This window comes from Rhipicephalus sanguineus, chromosome 5 (genome assembly GCF_013339695.2).
Source record: "Rhipicephalus sanguineus isolate Rsan-2018 chromosome 5, BIME_Rsan_1.4, whole genome shotgun sequence".
NCBI lineage: Eukaryota > Metazoa > Arthropoda > Arachnida > Ixodida > Ixodidae > Rhipicephalus > Rhipicephalus sanguineus.
The window spans coordinates 197,719,704-197,737,413 of NC_051180.1; the positions used below are offsets into that span (position 1 = coordinate 197,719,704).

The 17,710-nt window shown below is 47.6% G+C and overlaps 1 protein-coding gene across 1 annotated transcript in view; it reads right to left on the reverse strand.

Annotated features, from left to right (window-relative positions):
* Positions 1–1,297: 1,297 nt before the first annotated feature.
* The window catches only part of LOC119395174 (nucleolar and coiled-body phosphoprotein 1), a 675,420-nt gene continuing 659,007 nt past the window's right edge, over positions 1,298–17,710 (reverse strand). Inside the window, exon 18 of the mRNA XM_049416108.1 lies at positions 1,298–3,195. Within this exon, the coding sequence (XP_049272065.1) occupies positions 3,146–3,195 (50 nt within the window). The 3' untranslated portion in view covers positions 1,298–3,145. The remainder of the gene's footprint in view (positions 3,196–17,710) is intronic.

A 17,710-nucleotide genomic window follows, 5' to 3' on the forward strand; every position in this document is an offset into this window, starting at 1 on the left:
TTAGTCGGGGCATGTCAGGCGTCTGTCGGTGTCCGCGCGCCGGCAGGTGTTATCTCTCCGCTCTCACTCCCTCTCCCATAGCAACAGCTGCGCGCGCGCGCGCTTATCCTCGCCCCTAGCAACCGGAGCAGGTGGTGCGGGCGGAGTAGCGGAGAGTGAGTGGAGAGGAGGAGCGCGCTCTGGCGTGTGAGGGCGCTCCTCTCCTCCTCTCCGCTGGCGTGTGAGGGCGCGTGTGAGGGTGGAGAGAGTGTAGGAGGGGTAGGTGCAGTGCTTCGCCGCACCTTCTGTCGCCGTTCGCTCTCTCTCCTCCCTGCGCCCCACTCTCCCGTCCGCTCGCTCGCACGTATATATAAATGGAGTGAAGCGCGCGCCTCACTCTCGACCGTTCGCTGGCTGGGCGCCTCTCAAAGCGATGGCAGATCCTCGTGTCGTCATTATTTTACGCCATTAAAATTACTTTGACGTGTACTCTCGGCGCAAGAAATGCATTCACGATTCCCTTCGGGAAGGTGGGAGCATTTCTAACGACCCGCTCGCTGCGCAATTCGCACGCTTTGACGCCAGGTGCAATTCTAAGCTTCTTCCACGCGTTATTACATGCGCAAAGTACCTTCCTCGCACAACATGACATTCGCGTTTGATTTTTTTTTTCGAACAGCTTGAAGGACTTCCGTGACTCTGCGATAGAGGTCCTGAGAAGAGCTATAAGGTGGGCTAGTTGGTGTTGATTCATCTTCAAAGGTGCGCTTAGTGAACACCAACGACACAAACGAAAAAGTACAGGACATAAGGCAACGAGCGCTCGTTGCCTTATGTCCTGTACTTTTTCGTTTGTGTCGTTTGTGTTCACTAAGCGCACCTTTGAAAATGGATAGAGCTCCTACTTGCCACACAGAAGGCCCGGGTTTGATTCCTGCTCGAACCGAATATTTTTATTATTTATTTAATTGTATCTCGCTCTAATTTTCGCTTGTGGACACTGCCGACTTTTTGCTCTCAGCCAACGACGGCAACGCCGGTGCCGGAATTTCTGCGAAACAATCTGTTTAACGATATCACGTTAAAATGGTTAAGTACAACGAAGACCATGTAAAAGAAAGAAAGGCCGCTCCTCTGTTGTGACTGTGCTTCGTGTTCGGCCCCGCCCGCGCCGAACACGAAGCACAGTCACAACAGAGGAGCGGCCTTTCTAGAGCCCATTGTAAACACTCTTGGGGCGACTACTGCAATCATCGTAAGTTTGCGAAGTAACTATTATTGATCATTTTTTTTCGATGAAGCGAGGTGCCCACTACGCGTCTGTAAGGCATTACATGCACTTTGTTAATGCTGATGACGATGAAGGCTTCTGGCGGAGTCCTTTGTAATGGGTGGGAAGCTTTTAACCACCCACTCGTGACGCGATTCCCAATGTGTGACGCGTGGTGCTATTCCACTGTTCTGCCACGCTGTATTACATCTCTGAACGCGATTCCTTGCTCGACGTGAACCCTGTATGGTCTTTTTGAGGAGTTTCAAGCACAGGCATGGCTCGGTGGTAGAAGGCTCGACAGGCACGTAGAGTGCCTGGGTAGAAATCCCATTCAAAGCGTGTTTTCTCTTGTGCGCGATGACTGTTACTGATTCCAGCGTCGGCGGACAACTATGCCACTAAAATCGGCTGCTGTGATCTCAACAGCTTGCGCTGTAAAACAGGCTCTCAGATGTCTGTTTAGTAAACTATGTTGCTGGTCCTGTCTTCGCACAGAATTTATCAATTTGCTTTAGGAAGGCTACGTCGCTGAAATTACCAGCAATCTTTCTTTTGCGAAGGCTGGTAGCAAATATTTCATAGTATCATCTGCAGGTTTTATTTTCTAATATTGAGTATAATTTATGCCATTTAGATTGGCTAGAATAAAATAAAGGCTGTGTACTTAGAATTAATGTCGAAAACGTTGTTCTGGACTCACCCACTACGGCTTGCTTCCTAATCCTATGGTCGCTTTGGCACGCACAACGCTAGCATAACAGAAAAGGTTACTGGACTAGAAAGGTCAATGTCAGAAACGCACTGAATTGCCCGAACCATATTGAACTACCAGGACAAAGCGTCGTCTCTGTCGTGAAGGCGATCAAAGTGCTCGCAGTGGCGCCACTACAGCTTGCGTTAGCAAAATCCATGTTAATGTGAACGTACGGTTACATCAACGTGTGCAGACGCTCAAGGTTCTACTTTCTGTCACCTTCGCTACGTAGATTTCGTTCACAAAACAAGTAATGGGCTGAACGCGCGTGACAGTAAACAGAGTTCTTCAAGTGGAAATGTCGTATTTATAATGAAGTCCTTGATAGTGGTTGTCACATATTACGAGGTTGACGCTGAAATTGTAGCGTCACAGACTGCTGAAAAGAACAAAAATACACGCACAAGGGAGTGAGCAATGAAACGTAGCACATGTGACCTTATTTAGCGCAGCCGCACGTATTATAGGCCCCAGACCTTCAGCCCTGCGTTGGAAACGGATACACATCACAGTAACGTTGGCTTTCCATTTGTATACATAGGTTTTGGAGGAGGAATGAAGCGAGGCTTTTGTGACCTTTTTTTCTTGTCGGCATTGCTTCAAAGGCATTGACTGCTTGATTTCAGAAGCCACAGTCCTTGAAAGACAATGTGTAGCCGTTATGTGCGCACACACTGCAGCGGTCCGTAGTAGTCGTGTCTGCGATCACTGTTCTCTCATGAGCAAAATCACACAGCAGCGCGCACACACCTAAAACACTGTTGGGATGGTCTAAGTCGGCAGTGCCAATATGTCAGCTTCTGCTGAACACACGCCCGTCCCGTCAGATGGCTAAACACTGTTCCGGGCCCCAATAAAATGAGCAAGTTAGTGGTTTAACCTGTGCATCACAATACGCGCGCTCTACATTAGCCACATGTCAAAGAAGTTGCAGGACGTACACGTGAGCAACCGCAAACGTCAATCGCGCACAACACCTCAGCTACGGAAACGTCCTGTGTTCCTCGCGTCACGGCCGTCAAAGGCGTGACGTTTTATTTTGTCTCAAGTCTACTTCGGAAATTCGTAGCGAAGAGGAAGCAGGTAGCTGGAGATAGCCATGGCTGTAATGTGGAGTGGCAGTGTCCTGCGACCGCCATTTAGCAGTCGATGATATCAGAACCGGACTTCCGGCGCCGGCCGAAAGCACCTGCAAAATAGAAAGGAGAGAGAATAGTACCGATCGGAAACGCGCAGCACGAAAGAGTTCTTCCCCGCACTCGCAACTTTTCCCATTTGTTACAAATTATTAGTCAGCCATCTCGAGCCAGTTTTTTTAATAACAAAAAGACATCATGTATAAAGTGTTACGAACTTTAGCGAACCACTTCGAACTGCTTTCTGTAATTACAAAAAAGACATCACGGATACATTTTTCTGCTAAGCGGTGCACACTGTACTAAAAATAACAAGCTATTTGTTTGTAACGCTAAATATGTTTTCTCTTTTCGATGTCAGACAACCATCACGCCCAGCGCACGGGATGCAGTGCGCAGAATCGGGATGCAGGAAAGAAATAAACCGCGCTGACTCGAAAACAGTTTGCAAGTTTTCCCCCAGTGGACCATTAAATTATCTTCATTTTCTATTTCTCTGCCTGATAGTGGCTTGTGTGACCATTTTTGATCAACCGATGTTTGTCTTTACATTCAGCCCCATGTTTCCAATTTTTTCAATGACATCGGTAGTTGAAATATCCAAAAACACGCTGTATTCATGTAGAGGCAATGCGAATGTAGGGTTTAGCAAACATTCAAAAACGACCAATCGGAAAGAGTATTTTAACGATTCAAGTACTAGCAGCACGAGGCACTAAATTTGAAATTGAAACGTTCCGCGAAACCGACACGTTCGCTAGGAAGAGTACGGGGACAAGAGCGCTCGTCCCTGTACCCTTCCCTGTGAACGTGCCTTTGTTTCTCGCAACCTTTTAATTTCAAGTATGCTTAACACACTAGGCCAACAACGATTGCTGCTATGGCACTAAATGTTCATAAGCTGAAAACAAAGCACTATACTCAGTCTAGCCGCCAACTTCCGCGGCAAGATTTGAGCAGAAAAAATGGCTTCAAGCTTGCGATAAGCCGATACACAGCGAAGCTGATCGGTGTCATGCTTATTTATGGCTGTAACGAGGCTGAACTTAGCTTTATCTAGGCAGAACGTGGCTGCAGCGAGCTTGAACTTGGCGCCGATCAGCCTCGCTGTGTTTGAGTTTTGCGCGTCTTAGTACAAGCTGGAAGCAATTGGAGACCGAAGTTCTCAGAACGCATACTCGTACGCTAGTTCTTTGACGATCCGATCACGCAATATATGTTTTTCGGAATCAATGTTGCATGCAATGATATTAGCTGCTTTAACGCACCCGTGGCTACTGACAGCTGGCAGAACGATTCGCTTGACGACATGAACAGCGCGTGAACCACACAAGGACGAGTAACCGACGAGGACTAGCGCTGTTTCTTTTAGGGGCGAAGCTCCTTAAGGCGGCACCCGTTCGTCCCTCGTAGTCGTAGTAGTGCGTAACCAGTCGTAACGCTAGTACCAGATCTTGACCTACAAGGTGGTGCCGGTGGGAGATTTTTCCTGTGCGTTGTTGAACAATAAAAAATTCGCAGCGTGCGCGTTAACTAAAAGCCGAATTCTTCTGTCTCTCATTCCCCATTAGCAGCCATTGGCATGTTCCAGTAGGAAACGTTAGTAGAAGTAGAAGTGTAAGTGTTAGCTAAAAGCCGACTTCTTCTGTCTCTCATTCCCATTAGCAGCCATTGTTTACCTCCAAGGTAGTGCCTGGTGAGATTTCTCCTGTGCGTGATTAAACAATAAAAATTTTGTTCAAAACGCCGTTGATTGATGAAATAAACCAACGAAAGACGCCAGATGTTTTCTAAAAGCAAAACGAAAGAACGCCAGATGTTTCTAAAGCAAAACGAAAAGACGCCAGCTGCTTAACGAAAGACGCCAGATGTTTTCTAAAGCAATGGTTTTCTAAACAATGAAAAGTCACAGCGTACATGTAAGATTAAAGTGAGCTGCAAGTTGTCATAATTCATCGAACCTTTAGTATAAACGCGCCCGATCTCACGTCGGTGATGATGTACTGGGCAGAATTCACGGAAGATTCACGGTTTACCGATGAACCTCCGCAGCTTCGCCCACTCATCATCATTCACTCCGTGGATATGCTGTGATTTTAATATTTTTTGTCGGTTACTCGTTTGGAATGACACGTGGCAGAGCCGCATGGCTTCGTGGTTAATCGCCTCCCGGCGAGCCCATTCGCCCACCACCAGATGATGAAACTGGGCGCGGTAGACGAGCGTTCGTTGCAATATAAAACGGACAAGGAGGCGAACCATGTTAGTGTTAGCGCCACCACATTTCTTCGCGATCAGACGTATGAAATGTATTAATTCTGAAGCCTGTTGTTTTGCATTCCTGACCAAAGGTCCTGCACATCCAGTGGCAGCAATTTCCAGGCCATGTATGCGGAGGTTTGAAGGCTCATGTAGTTGCTGCTGATACAAAATACACTGCTGAGGCCAGAATCCCAGTAGATGACGCCCATACTTGTTGGCAATTTACATAAATGTCTTTTTTCATTAGAGATTTGAAGCCCTATCTGGGTGCACCAGTTATGAGTTATGTCGAGGGCCTCTTGCAAAGCTTCTTCTTGGCGGTCGATTTCAGGATGCGCTCACCAAAGGGTAATGTCATGTGCGTACATGATTTATTTTCGAGCTGTGTCGTCGCCAGCTTCCATGCCATTGGAAGAGGAGAGCGTTAAAGAGAACTGGAGCGAGCACAGATCCCTGTGGCACACCTCTATTCGAGACGAACTAACTGGTTGCCCATCTAGGTCGATGGAGAAGGTGCGATCGTGGAGAAAGGCTTTGACGAATTTGCAGCCTCGACCGGGCAATAGGAACCAGTGGAGAATTTTCACAGCAGCATCATAGATAACATGGTCATATGCTTTGCGAATGTCCACGGACAGAATGGTGCGAATCCGTCAAGAGCGGCCTCTAGCGAGAACTACGGACGAGAGGGGCAAGGCCATCCTCAGTGGCCAGATGCGGACGGAACGCGATTTAGCCAGGATGATACCAGGAGTATCTCTCGTGCCACCACGTGATGCGTGTCGCGAGGCTACGCCCTGTCAGTTTGCCCAACATTGAGCTGAGAGCTATCGCATGCATGTGGGCCATATCGCCTGGAGCCTTTCCTGCTTTGGGAATTGGAACCATTTCCTCATGCCGCCAAGAGCCAGGAATGGCTCCCGTAGACGAAGGTTTGTTTATGACCTCCATCAACACAAGTAGAAGCTTGCCTTCCGTGTTTTTGTAAAGTTCATAAGGTATACCATACACTCCTGGTGCCTTGCACGGCTTCGATTGATCAATTGCTGCTAAGAATTCTGCCATAGTGAAGTCAGCCTTTATGCCCTCTATATCGGTGAGCGTAGGTGGCGTTCCTGCATATGCTGGCAGGTAGTTCTGAGGAGTGTTTCTAGTGCGTTGTTATTATTATTACGATTATTATATTAGTATTGTTGCTAACTTGGGAACCGCAACTTTCCTTTAAAAATGTAAAAATTTGGGGTAATAGACGCGTTGTACATTTTTATACTCGCCGTATTTGCATTTGCGGCATTGCTTACAGGTCTCTGCGGCACCTAAACGTAAATATGCCAATGTTAACGGCGTGACCAAAAATTTTACTTGAAAAAAAATCACCGACGATTACGATACGGCCTAATGCGCATTCGGAGTGCACCTGCGTGTTGGGGCAAGGTATCGACTACGCCATAAATCATAATTTTATGAAGTAGGACAGCACCCACTATGCCATCATTCGTCTTTCTGCGGATAAGCAAGGCACCCGCTACACATCTGTAGGGTACTATGTGCACTTTGTTGATGCGGCATGTGGCTGATGAGATGAAGAATTATGACTGAGCACTTTTCAGTGGGTGGGAAGCATTAAACTGCACACTCGTTGCGATATTCGCATTGTGTGATCACGGCTTGTTATTTTACTCTTCTGCCACGCTATACATAGATTCATGAGATTCGTTGCCGACATGACGCCTATCTAAGGTTTTTTGCAAGTGTGGTTCGAGCTCCAGCGTGGTTCTGTGGTAGAATACTCGACTTCCACGCAGAGGGCCCGGGTTGAAATCGCATGCCATCCTGGGTATTTTTTTTATTTTTTCATGTATATCGGTTACTTTCTTATGTCTATTCGCTACGCCACCGACGACGATAGCGACGCCACTAAGCGCAGGAACGGGCGCCGAAGAGCTGAGCTCTAAAGTGTGAGCGATTATACCTTTAAACTACCCCGCGTTGTTTCCTTCAGCATTGGTGGTTAGCTCTTTATGATTAGTCAGCATTTTACGGGTCGTGTACACAGCATTGGCTCGTAAGGCGATGCAACAATTGATGCGAAAATGATCCATCGCGTATCGACCACTTATGCACGACTACATAAAAAATTAGAGAATGGAATATTTTCAATTCAGCACACTTTTGCGCATTTGTTCTTCGCCACTCGTCAATATATGGCGTGCCATAAAATCGCCTGCTTGTTAGGCGACGTCACAAATCTCCGAAACTTCGTGGCGGTGACATGACGTGACGTGCACGCACTAAACAGCGCATTACTATGCTGAACAATACTTATACATTGTTGGAATAGCCGGACAGTGTCCGTTTCCGAATGTCATTCATGAAGGCTGCCCGCCAATCACATTGGCAGCGGTTACTTATAGCAGCTGGCGAGATGGATTTATGTGACTCTAATGAATGTTTTCACTTGCAGTATAACTATGTCGCGCTGTTTGTTCGCGTATGTGAGCGACTCCTTGATGAGAGAAACAGAGCTGCGCGTGTGTGCTTTTTTGCCGTCCCTGCTGTGTTTTACGCTGTACAAGTCAATCATACATTAATCAAGACGAACACCCGGCTGTATATTCAGTCTCCTTACTCCAGAAAACTTTGGACCTTGACCGTTTTCCTGGTCCGGCAGCTGCAGGGCAACCTAGAAAGCTGGGCTTCCCGATCTGCTCGAGCCGTATTCGTCGCCTTGTTGCAAGCCGCCCCACTCGCTGCAAGATACCATATGATCAGTTAGGCAAGTTAATCGGAGACTAAAGGGGAAATGTTTTAAAGACGATAGTCTTGAGGAACTTACACACAGAAATTTGATCTGTCTGTCAGTCTTTCTGTTTGTCTGTCACCGGATTTAGCCACCCGGCCAAAGTTTAACCACTTGCTGAACGCCCAGCCATCTTGTGAACATTGTCGATCAAAAAGCAAATGTTACGCATATCTGAGGCGCAACATCAACACGTAAGTATTATGTGGTGTGTTCCTTTACTGAAAAATACATAGATACGTAATTCTAAAGACCCTAGTGTTTCTTAAGGTGCGCTGAAAATGCTAGTGTTTTTGGGCTGCGCTGCGAATGGGACACTATGAGCAAGATGCGGCAATTCAACACAGAGGAGGAGGACTCATGTACTACGGCCGGCAGAAGACTATTGTCTTTGGACGACATTTGCAGCGAAGCACGCGGATACGCGGCCAATTTTTTTAGCTCTCCTACGCCAGCCCAATTAAAACGCTCAGCACTTCTGCACCCTCATCGACTCACAGCAGCTTGAATATCGAGCACCGATGATTCTATTTTCTTTCGATGAATGAAAATGAGTTTTCAAAACAGGGAGAGCGTTTCATAGGCACATAAAATGTTTACTGGTTCCCGCCCGTATTTGTGTCGTCGATGATGGAAAACAAAGGCATGACAGACTGCTACAACATAATACATAGCCCCTGCTCAGCTCTTCTGCGATGCTGGAACAAGGCGCGAAATGTTCGCTTAGGGGCCTACAGTGCGTGGTCGCGTGACGTAGAGGACAATCTTCACAGGAAAAGCGTCGGAAAAATGCCAGTATGCAATTACGTAATTGCTGTGTTTAAACAAAGCTTCACCTCAGCTGTTTGCTGGTTTGCTAGTCCACGTCCGACAGTGACCATTGTGGAAAGTGGGGCGCCTGCGCCCCCCTAACTGTTCTCAGTGAGAGCGGGCGCGTGCCCCTCCCCCCCCCCCCATAGATACGCCTATGGCACAGACATTCCCTAATAAAGGAGTCTGCCGACCAAGAAAGAAGGCGACAGTCGGAATTCGCACAGATCCGCCTAACTGCTGACTGAACGCTGTACGCTTTGTAAGCAGCTCTTCGAGCCACGCTACATCATAAGTGACTACGGACGCACTGCGAATAGTGAACAACTACCAAACCCACAAGGAAAGCCTACGGCCAATCTGTCGGCACTCCCTTGGCTATCCATAGCTTTGATCCTTAGATGCGCTCACACGCGATGGATTGTTTCATGAGTAGCCTGAGAACAAATAACTCTATCATAACATTTATATTTGTGACGACTGAGTTTCACTCTACCTGTTTTGCGCTGCTTCTTTAATGCCGAAACGCTATCTTGTTTCAGCTGCGTGCTTCCGCGGTTGCTGTGCATTGGTTATGCGACCTCCGAGGGCTTAAGATACCAGGAAGCTGGGCCAGGGAGCAGAGCTGAAGGCGCGTGTTTACCTCCGAGCCACGAACGTACTCGATGGATGAGGGATTATCTCCAGCGTATTAAGAAGCACAGAAAATCACTATAACCAGTTTTCCTTTTCTATAGGCATCTTATACTGCGCTGTTTTCCAGATCTTGTATTGATGCCGTTACCAGAGTGTCGGAACGGAACGAAAACCGAAAACGAAAAACGAAAAAAACGATATTTTTGACCGGAACGAAAACGTAACCGAAACGTTATTTATTATTTCGTTCCGGAGTGAAACCGAAATTTTTTCAATCGTTTTTCGGTTCACGAGAAAATTTCGCAATCCGAAACAACTGAGCTCATGCAATGTGAGCATATCTCAGGGCATAGTATTAGCGCGTACCTAAGACAGGAAATCCAAAGCAAAGATATGTTGAAATTGTCCGAAAAACGAGAACAGTGGCAACCAGAGATGTTTATATTAACGCAAGTGGACTTCTGCGTGCCTGTCAAGCAGGCCAAAGTGGAGAGGGCATTGTCGGCGCTGCAGTTTGTTACAGCGAAAGCTGTTATGAGATCACAACAGCCGTTTTTGGCTCGATAGTTGTCCGCAGCCGCCGGTGTACGTGACCGCTATCGCGTTGCATAAGAAAAAATTAAATGAGAAACAAATTTCTAGGATCCACGCCCTCTGCGTGGCAGTCGGGTCTTCCACCACAGTGTCACGCTGGTGCTTATAACTCCATCGCAAAAATACTCTACACAGGCGTCATGTCGCGCAAGGAATCGCGTTAACATATGTAATATAGCGTGGCTGAAGAGTAAAATAACAACCAGTCATCACACAATGCTAATAGCGCAAAGAGTGTGGTTTAATGCTTCCCAGCAGTGTTGCGGAGTTACCACTCCGGAATTGGAATGACTCCGGAATCTTCAACATATCCGCGACCCCGCAATGGAATGGGGACAACGCTCGGAAGAATGGAATGGGAATGGAATTACATCTTTTTCCGAAAATAGAGGACGTTTTCGTCTACGTGGTGTTTTTCAAGCTTCAAACGTTAGTAAGGCAGAGCCTCGCAAGTTAACACAAAAGCAGTATTTTTAAAATGGCTTAGCTGATTACAAGCACGGTGCATTTATAAGCAACGCGCCTACTACAAACGGAGGCATAAGTTAGTGTACAAACAAATGCATTGTCCCAGCAGATACCGAAGGGAGAAACAAATTACCCCTGCCCGTTGGTTCCCATTGATACCCTCACACGAAAGTGGCGAATACTCTATGCACAGCTTGATCTTTATCTCACGAGCAGTTTAGTACCTGACACACGTAAATAACCTTTGCGACAAGGAAGACATTGCATGCCTGTGCACAGGCGAACACAGAAAGTTCTCCTCACCCCATCCATGCTTGCGAGGCGCGCTTGACAAGCGTGAGTGCTGACAGGCAGTGCGGCCCAGTGTTCCGTATTCGATGCAAAGGCGCTTTTGTCAGCATAAAAATACGCTATGTCGTCATTTTAGCATTAACAGATTTAAGCTTAAACAATATTGAAACACCACCATTCGTTCAAACTTGTTGACCACGCAAATACTATAGGTAGCGGGAGAACTGCCCCTATGGGAATTAGTAGGGTGGTTGTACTACACGAGATATGTCACCAAGCTACTTTTGCAAGCGTACTTTCGCAGTTCCTAATGAATTCGATGACATCAGCTTTCTGGGGCGTTCATTCTCAACTCCATAAAACTATCAAAATGCCTTTCCTACGTTGAGGAATTACAGGAATGGAATCGGACTGCCAGGCCATTCCCTTTGTGCCAATGGGCTAAGTTTTTTTCATTCCGAGGAATTGAAAGGAATGGAATTGCGGCAAGTTCTAATTCCCCGGAATGGAATTGGAATCGAATGGAGGCGCCCATTCCGCAACACTCCTTCCCACCCACTGCAAAGTGCTCAGCCACAATTCTTCATTATCAGCCACAGCACAAAGTGCAGATAACGCCTTACAGATGTGTAGCGGGTACCGCGATTCTCCGAAGAATGAAGAAAAATGGCATAGTGGGAACTTCGCTACTTCAGAAAACTTGCGACGATTTATAACGTAGTGGGTACGTTGCATGTTTGCTTGTATTAGTTCCCCCAAGAGATAGCAACAGGCTCTACAAAGTACGCTCTTCTAGCTTTTGCTATGACTTGCTGCGTGTTTCACGCAAGCTTGGCGATCTTTGTTATCAGAACAGCGATCTCGCACATCAGACAGTGCACTCAATGGCGTGCTACTTCTGCGATCGTGCTCACTCCCTTGACACAAAGAATTAAGCCAACTAAAAAAATTCGTATTTGTCTTGTGAGAAAATAAATACTATGACTTTGAAATTAATACTGGATTGTGCTGGTTGATAGGAATTCGTGGTACAGTTACTTCCGCTCCTCTGAAGAACGTGTTTTACCCTTGTCCCACTTTCTTAAGAGGAGGGCAAGTAACTACATCACAAATCCAATGTTTTTTTTTAAATGATTGGTTTACCTTTTTCATACTTTCTTTTTTATACAAAGAAAAAAAACCGTTACGAACCGTTACGGAACGTTTTTTTTTTCGTTCCGGAACAGAAACGAAACGGAACTTTTTGCGGCGAAACGAAACTAAAACCGAAACGAAAAACATTTCGTTCCGACACCCTGGCCGTTACAAGCAAGTGAACGCATGTTTATGACAATGTCTAACATTATGAATTTAATTCCTTTATCTATCAGGTGCCCGAAGTGTAGCCAGGAGGGGCGGTGGCCCTCTGCGCTTTGTGATATTGCGCTTGTATATGTGCCTATATATGCACGCACAAATACGGAGAGTTAAGACACACCTCCCTATCCCGCCCTAGTGACAATATACGTGGAACGTCCCTGAGAACGGTCGTTACCTCTACGGGCTCCAATTACATAAGACATGATATCTTTGAGCCCTCATAATTTCGAAAAAGCGCGCTTACACAGCGCATCTGAAAAGAGACACACCATAGTGAGCTTCGCCAATCACCAATGCCTGTTCTCGCCGTTCCTGTGGCGCATACCCGCAGGCCGTCTTATACTAGTATGTGCCACCCGCATCTCGAGAAAGGATATGACGACGTACGCGGCGGGATTTTCACGTTATTCATGTCATGACCACACAGTCATATTAGTCAAACCCACTTACCCTCCAACACGAAGTTTGGTCTACACCAAGTTAATGCGGCTATCACGAGAGCTGCCAGACCTAGGCGGCTAGATAGATAGATACGTAGATAGAAGCGCTCAAGGTGCTTTAGGTTCGGTAAGAAATGCTTCGCATTTAAAATTTGGGGAGGGGCGAAGCATGTAGGGAAGGGTCTTCCAGCTCCACTAATGTTAAACCTGTGGAGCAGCAAAGCATGCAGTGTGCGTCGCTGTTTCCCACAGCAAAATCACTGCTAATGGGCAATTAGAGACAGAAGAAAGCTTAGACACAAAGACCCGCAATGTGCTTTTTGTTAACGTGCAGGCTGCGAATGTTTATTGCTCAACTACGCAGAAGAGAAATCTCCCAGCGGCACTACATTGCAGGTCAAGATCCAGTGCCTATATATACGGGGTGGCCGGTGAACGGTTGTGCAGCGCGAGCAGTCGATCTTGTAGCGTTAGCTACACTGGCCTAGCCGAGCCAGTTTCGCGTCGCTCCTCAAGAGCCGTCCTGCGCATGCGCGAGGATCAGTGATGTCACGCACCGGAGCCGGCACCTCCCGCGCTCTCCGCCGCTGCCGCGCGCGGCTCGCCGCCGCCGGTCCGCGCTTTCCAGACGAGTGACGTCGTAGCCGTGGCAGACGTATTGGCGCCGGCGCGCGCGCAGCTATTCGCCTTCGCTGTGCATTCGTCGTCTGACACTGCGCTGGAGCCGCTTGATAGCGCCTCTGACTGGCGTTTGCCGGTGTGGTATAGCCATGGAGAAGAGCGCAAATGTTGGTCAACGGCGCAGAAGAGCGGAGAAGCTTAACTGATCGGATCGCGAAGTAGTTGCTTGGCAAAATAAATATACATGTACCACATAATACGTATACCATGTGTGTGCCATTCGAGCAGCAGTAAGCATGATAATCAAGCTAATCCCAGACAATCAGACAAGCTAAGAATAATTAGCTGAACCTTTGCTAACGCTCCTGGCATAGCCGAGCTAAGCCAGTGCAACATTTTTTCAAGAAACTCGCTGGCATACGCTGCCTGCATCGGCGTTCTCTCTCGTGGGCGAGGGCGCGCTCTCGTTCCTCGCGAGCTTGCAGTTCAGCGTTCATCGCAGAAAGAGCTTTTCCTTAGTCAACGCGGCCCGTTCGCTCTGGTGTCACACGGTGCGCGCTGAGGCAGTGCCGCCCTCTCTTGCGCTCAAGCAAATGGACAGCAGACGACGGTGCACCACCGACAATCCGAAAGCCTAACTTGCTTCGCCCTTAAAACGCATCTTAACATGCAATGTAAGAGTGTTTTAATACAGTGCAGCATATAGAATGTAACCCTGCTGTGAGTGATGAAACGCATGTTCTATACTCATAATACGCACAAAAGTGGAAGTTATTTATGAATTAAAAAATGGTGAATAATCAAAATGACAAAAGGATAGTCACAGTTTCCCCGCAACGGCGAAGCAATGAATGGGATAGCAAAAAAATGTAGTGTTATACGAAGTGAGGCTTGCAGCTAACTCTTTTGTATACGATATCGCGCAACTACAATACGCTGGTGTAAGAGAACACGGCCGCTCCAGGAAGAGATGCTCTTTCCGCATAGTGACTTCGCGTTGAGAGCGCAGCACGTAGAAGGGGTATACCAGCCGCCAGCTGACGGCTCCTCAGATGGCGCGCGCACCAGCGATCGCGACCGCACCCTTAGAATCAAAGTTCAAAGTTGCTGCTCGAGCGATATCCCCCTTCCCCCTCTCGCGTCAAAACGGGCGGGGCGTTTCCTGTGTGCTTCGACGGCAGACCTGTCGAGTGGGGTAATGTTATAGCATGTGCTCTCCGAGCGATGGAAATGGGCCGGCTCGTTTCACCTCTGCTTCGGCCGCGATGGTCGCCCCGCGCGCGCTTTTACCCGTGGTAGAACATACCATGTGCGGAGGGATCTAATTATTTCGACTTTATGCTGGACATGACGGCGCCGGGGACGGCAAAAAGCCGTCGAGACTATCCATATAATTGATACCGCAATAAAATTACATAGTACGCAATTATAACAGCCCACCCCTACCTCTTAAGGTAGGTCACCACCTTCGAAAACGCGTTTTTCTGAAAAAAAAAATGATTTTTTTTGAATTCGACATTTTCAAGCTCGTTGTCTATTCAAGAATATTTAGCAAAAACAATTGTGTAGTTATCTTGAGCTGATGGAAAGTTATGACTAGAGACCGGGTTATAGGCAAATGCCTATTTTGTTCCTTGCATTCCTATCGTGCCACTTTGATATATGAGCATGAATTAGAGGTTAAGAAGGGGTTTTATAGTGTTTTTATAGTGCCTATAAATGCCTATTTTTGGGGGTTCGTGCCTAAATCACAATAGGTGCCTATAAATGACTATTTTCAAAAACGGCGCCTATACGAGCACCATTTAACCTCACATTCGCTTTCGAGTGCAGTTTGAAACCGTTATTCGTGTTACCGGGCAATATTGACCTTTTAAAACTCTATGGGGTTCAACCTAGCCCTCTAGTTCAACCAACAACCGCAAAAATAACCGCTAGCAGCAGTGAACCGGAATGGAAGCTCGTCTCAGCGTCTGCAGGGGAATAGGGATAGGGAAGTAAAGATGAAAATCAGAAAGAAGAGGAGAGTGGCGTCCATTGCCCAGTACGCGGCGGGTGGCTTGTACAGCCGGTTGTCCAGTCCAGTGTCCCCAAGGAACGGGGGCGTAGCCAAGGAGGGGGTTGGGGGGGGGGTTCAACCCCCCCCCCCCCCGAAATTTTTCGATTTTGCTTGCGTATATAGGCACGCACACATACAACGCACGCACGAGCATACATAAAGTATGGTTGAACCCTCCCCCCCCCCCGAAAAACATTTCTGGCTACGCCCCTGCCAAGGAAGTAAAGAAGAGCCTTAAAGACCTGGGTGTATCGGTGGGCAGGAAAAAGGGGGTCTCTCTGTGCAGCCGCGGGAAGGTGGAGAACGAATGCGAAACTGTGGAGTGCCGTCAGGGGAAAGGTGGGTTTCGATCAAAATAAATTTTAAAAATGTGGTGCGCACGTGGCTCTTGTTTTCTTTGTAAGCAGCTCACGAGGTGACATAAGCAATTGTACTTAGACACCGGGAGTTGCTGCGTGCCCAGCGTAGAGCGTTTTACCAAAAGAATGTTTCAGATTGGTTCATTATGATCCGAGAAACCGTGATGCGAGAAGGCGATCTTGAAACCCTTGCCAATAGGCCCTTGTAGCCTTCGCAAGCCAAGTCCCTTCCTTGCACTCTTCAGTATCGGAGCCGTAGGTTTACATGACGCACACGCATCAACATGTCATGCGCACGCAAGGTGACGTGCGCATGACGTGCCAGGCCCAGCTCGTGAACGCAATCGCTGTTGAGTCGTTTCGGCGTTCCTTTCTGTGGGATGGACCCCTCGGTGCGCGCACGTTTGGAGAGGCTGGATCGGATCATGTATCGTTACCGCGAATACACCGCGTCGCACACCTAGAACTGTTGTAAGGGACGATGCACCAAAAAGGCGCCAAGCGTTGTCGGGGCTGGCATGGCCACGACGCGGGAATGGCGAGAACACGAACGCATGCGTCGCGCAAACGCACGCAGAATAGTCTGGCATCTCGCTGCGATTAGAAGTAAAAAAAATTGGCCGCGTATCTGCGTGCTTCGCTGCAAATGTCGTCTAAAGACGATAGAAGAGGCGCTGCGTGAGATATGGACGCCATCTGGCAATACGTCGGGAAACATGAGTGCTGTGTTGCGGGCTGGTAGTACCGGCGCAGCAGCAGGCGAAGACCGGCGGTGACCAACGCGACCGGCGGGGACGCCAGCCAGCCCGAACACGCGGTTTGGCGCCAAGCGTCGAAGAAGAAGAAACGTCCGCACTCAACGAGTACTCTCCACACACTCTTTTATTTACACGTCACCTGGGTAAAAGAGGAATGCGAGAGCGGCGCCCCATGGCATTCATACAGTGCAATACGGAACCGAAACCGAAACACAACAATGAGCTCGTGCAGAGGGCACGGAGGAAGACAAGTTTCAGCGCAGTCGCATATTCAGCGCAGCTTAAGAAACTAGGGTCTCTAGAATTACGTATCTATATATTTTCTATTAAAAGAACACAGCACCTGTGAAAAGAGTGGCTGAACCAGGGAAGGTGCTCGTTCTAGGAGATACACCTGTGGATGAAGAGCAGACAACGGTGCTCAAGTTAGGACCCAAGTTCTGCGTGGAACCATCGCTACGGATACCCGACAGACTTGCTTTGGCGCGGGACATTTCAAGGAATGTGAGTGACGAAGAAAAGGATTCTTGCGTTAGAAAATGTGTAGAAGCCGTAGCGAGTGCTAGGAGCAATTGTAGACAACGTCCTATTGTGGGAAAGCTTGCTCGCTATTTGTACTCTAAGGGATTGAGGGTAGTAAAGTCGGACAAAGAAGGTTATCTTGTGGTAATGCCGGACGACTTGTATTCCAGTAAGGCTTGGAATGTGATGCATAAATGCTTCGAGGAAGTAAAAGTTAAACCACAAGAACTTAAGAAGCGTGCCGTCGAATTGTTAAAAAACTATGGATTAGAAAAAATGGTGTCACTAATGAAAAAAGAAAAAGGTCTTACTTTGGAAGTGTTCTTTGCGGCGAAAACGCATAAGTTAGAGGTTCCGTTCAGAGCAATTGTGTCAGAACACAATTCGTGGCAGTTTATTGTGTCTGGCTTTCTGCAAAGGATACTCGCGTCCGTGTCACATAATGACCCATTTTTCATCAAGAATTCTGAGGAGGTAGTGTGTTACCTATCTGATGTTGAACAGGGAGGATACAGAGGCTTTAGTATTGATATTCAAGATCTGTAGTATTCCTTGCCGCATGATGCTCTGTTAGATTCTGTAAAAGAGT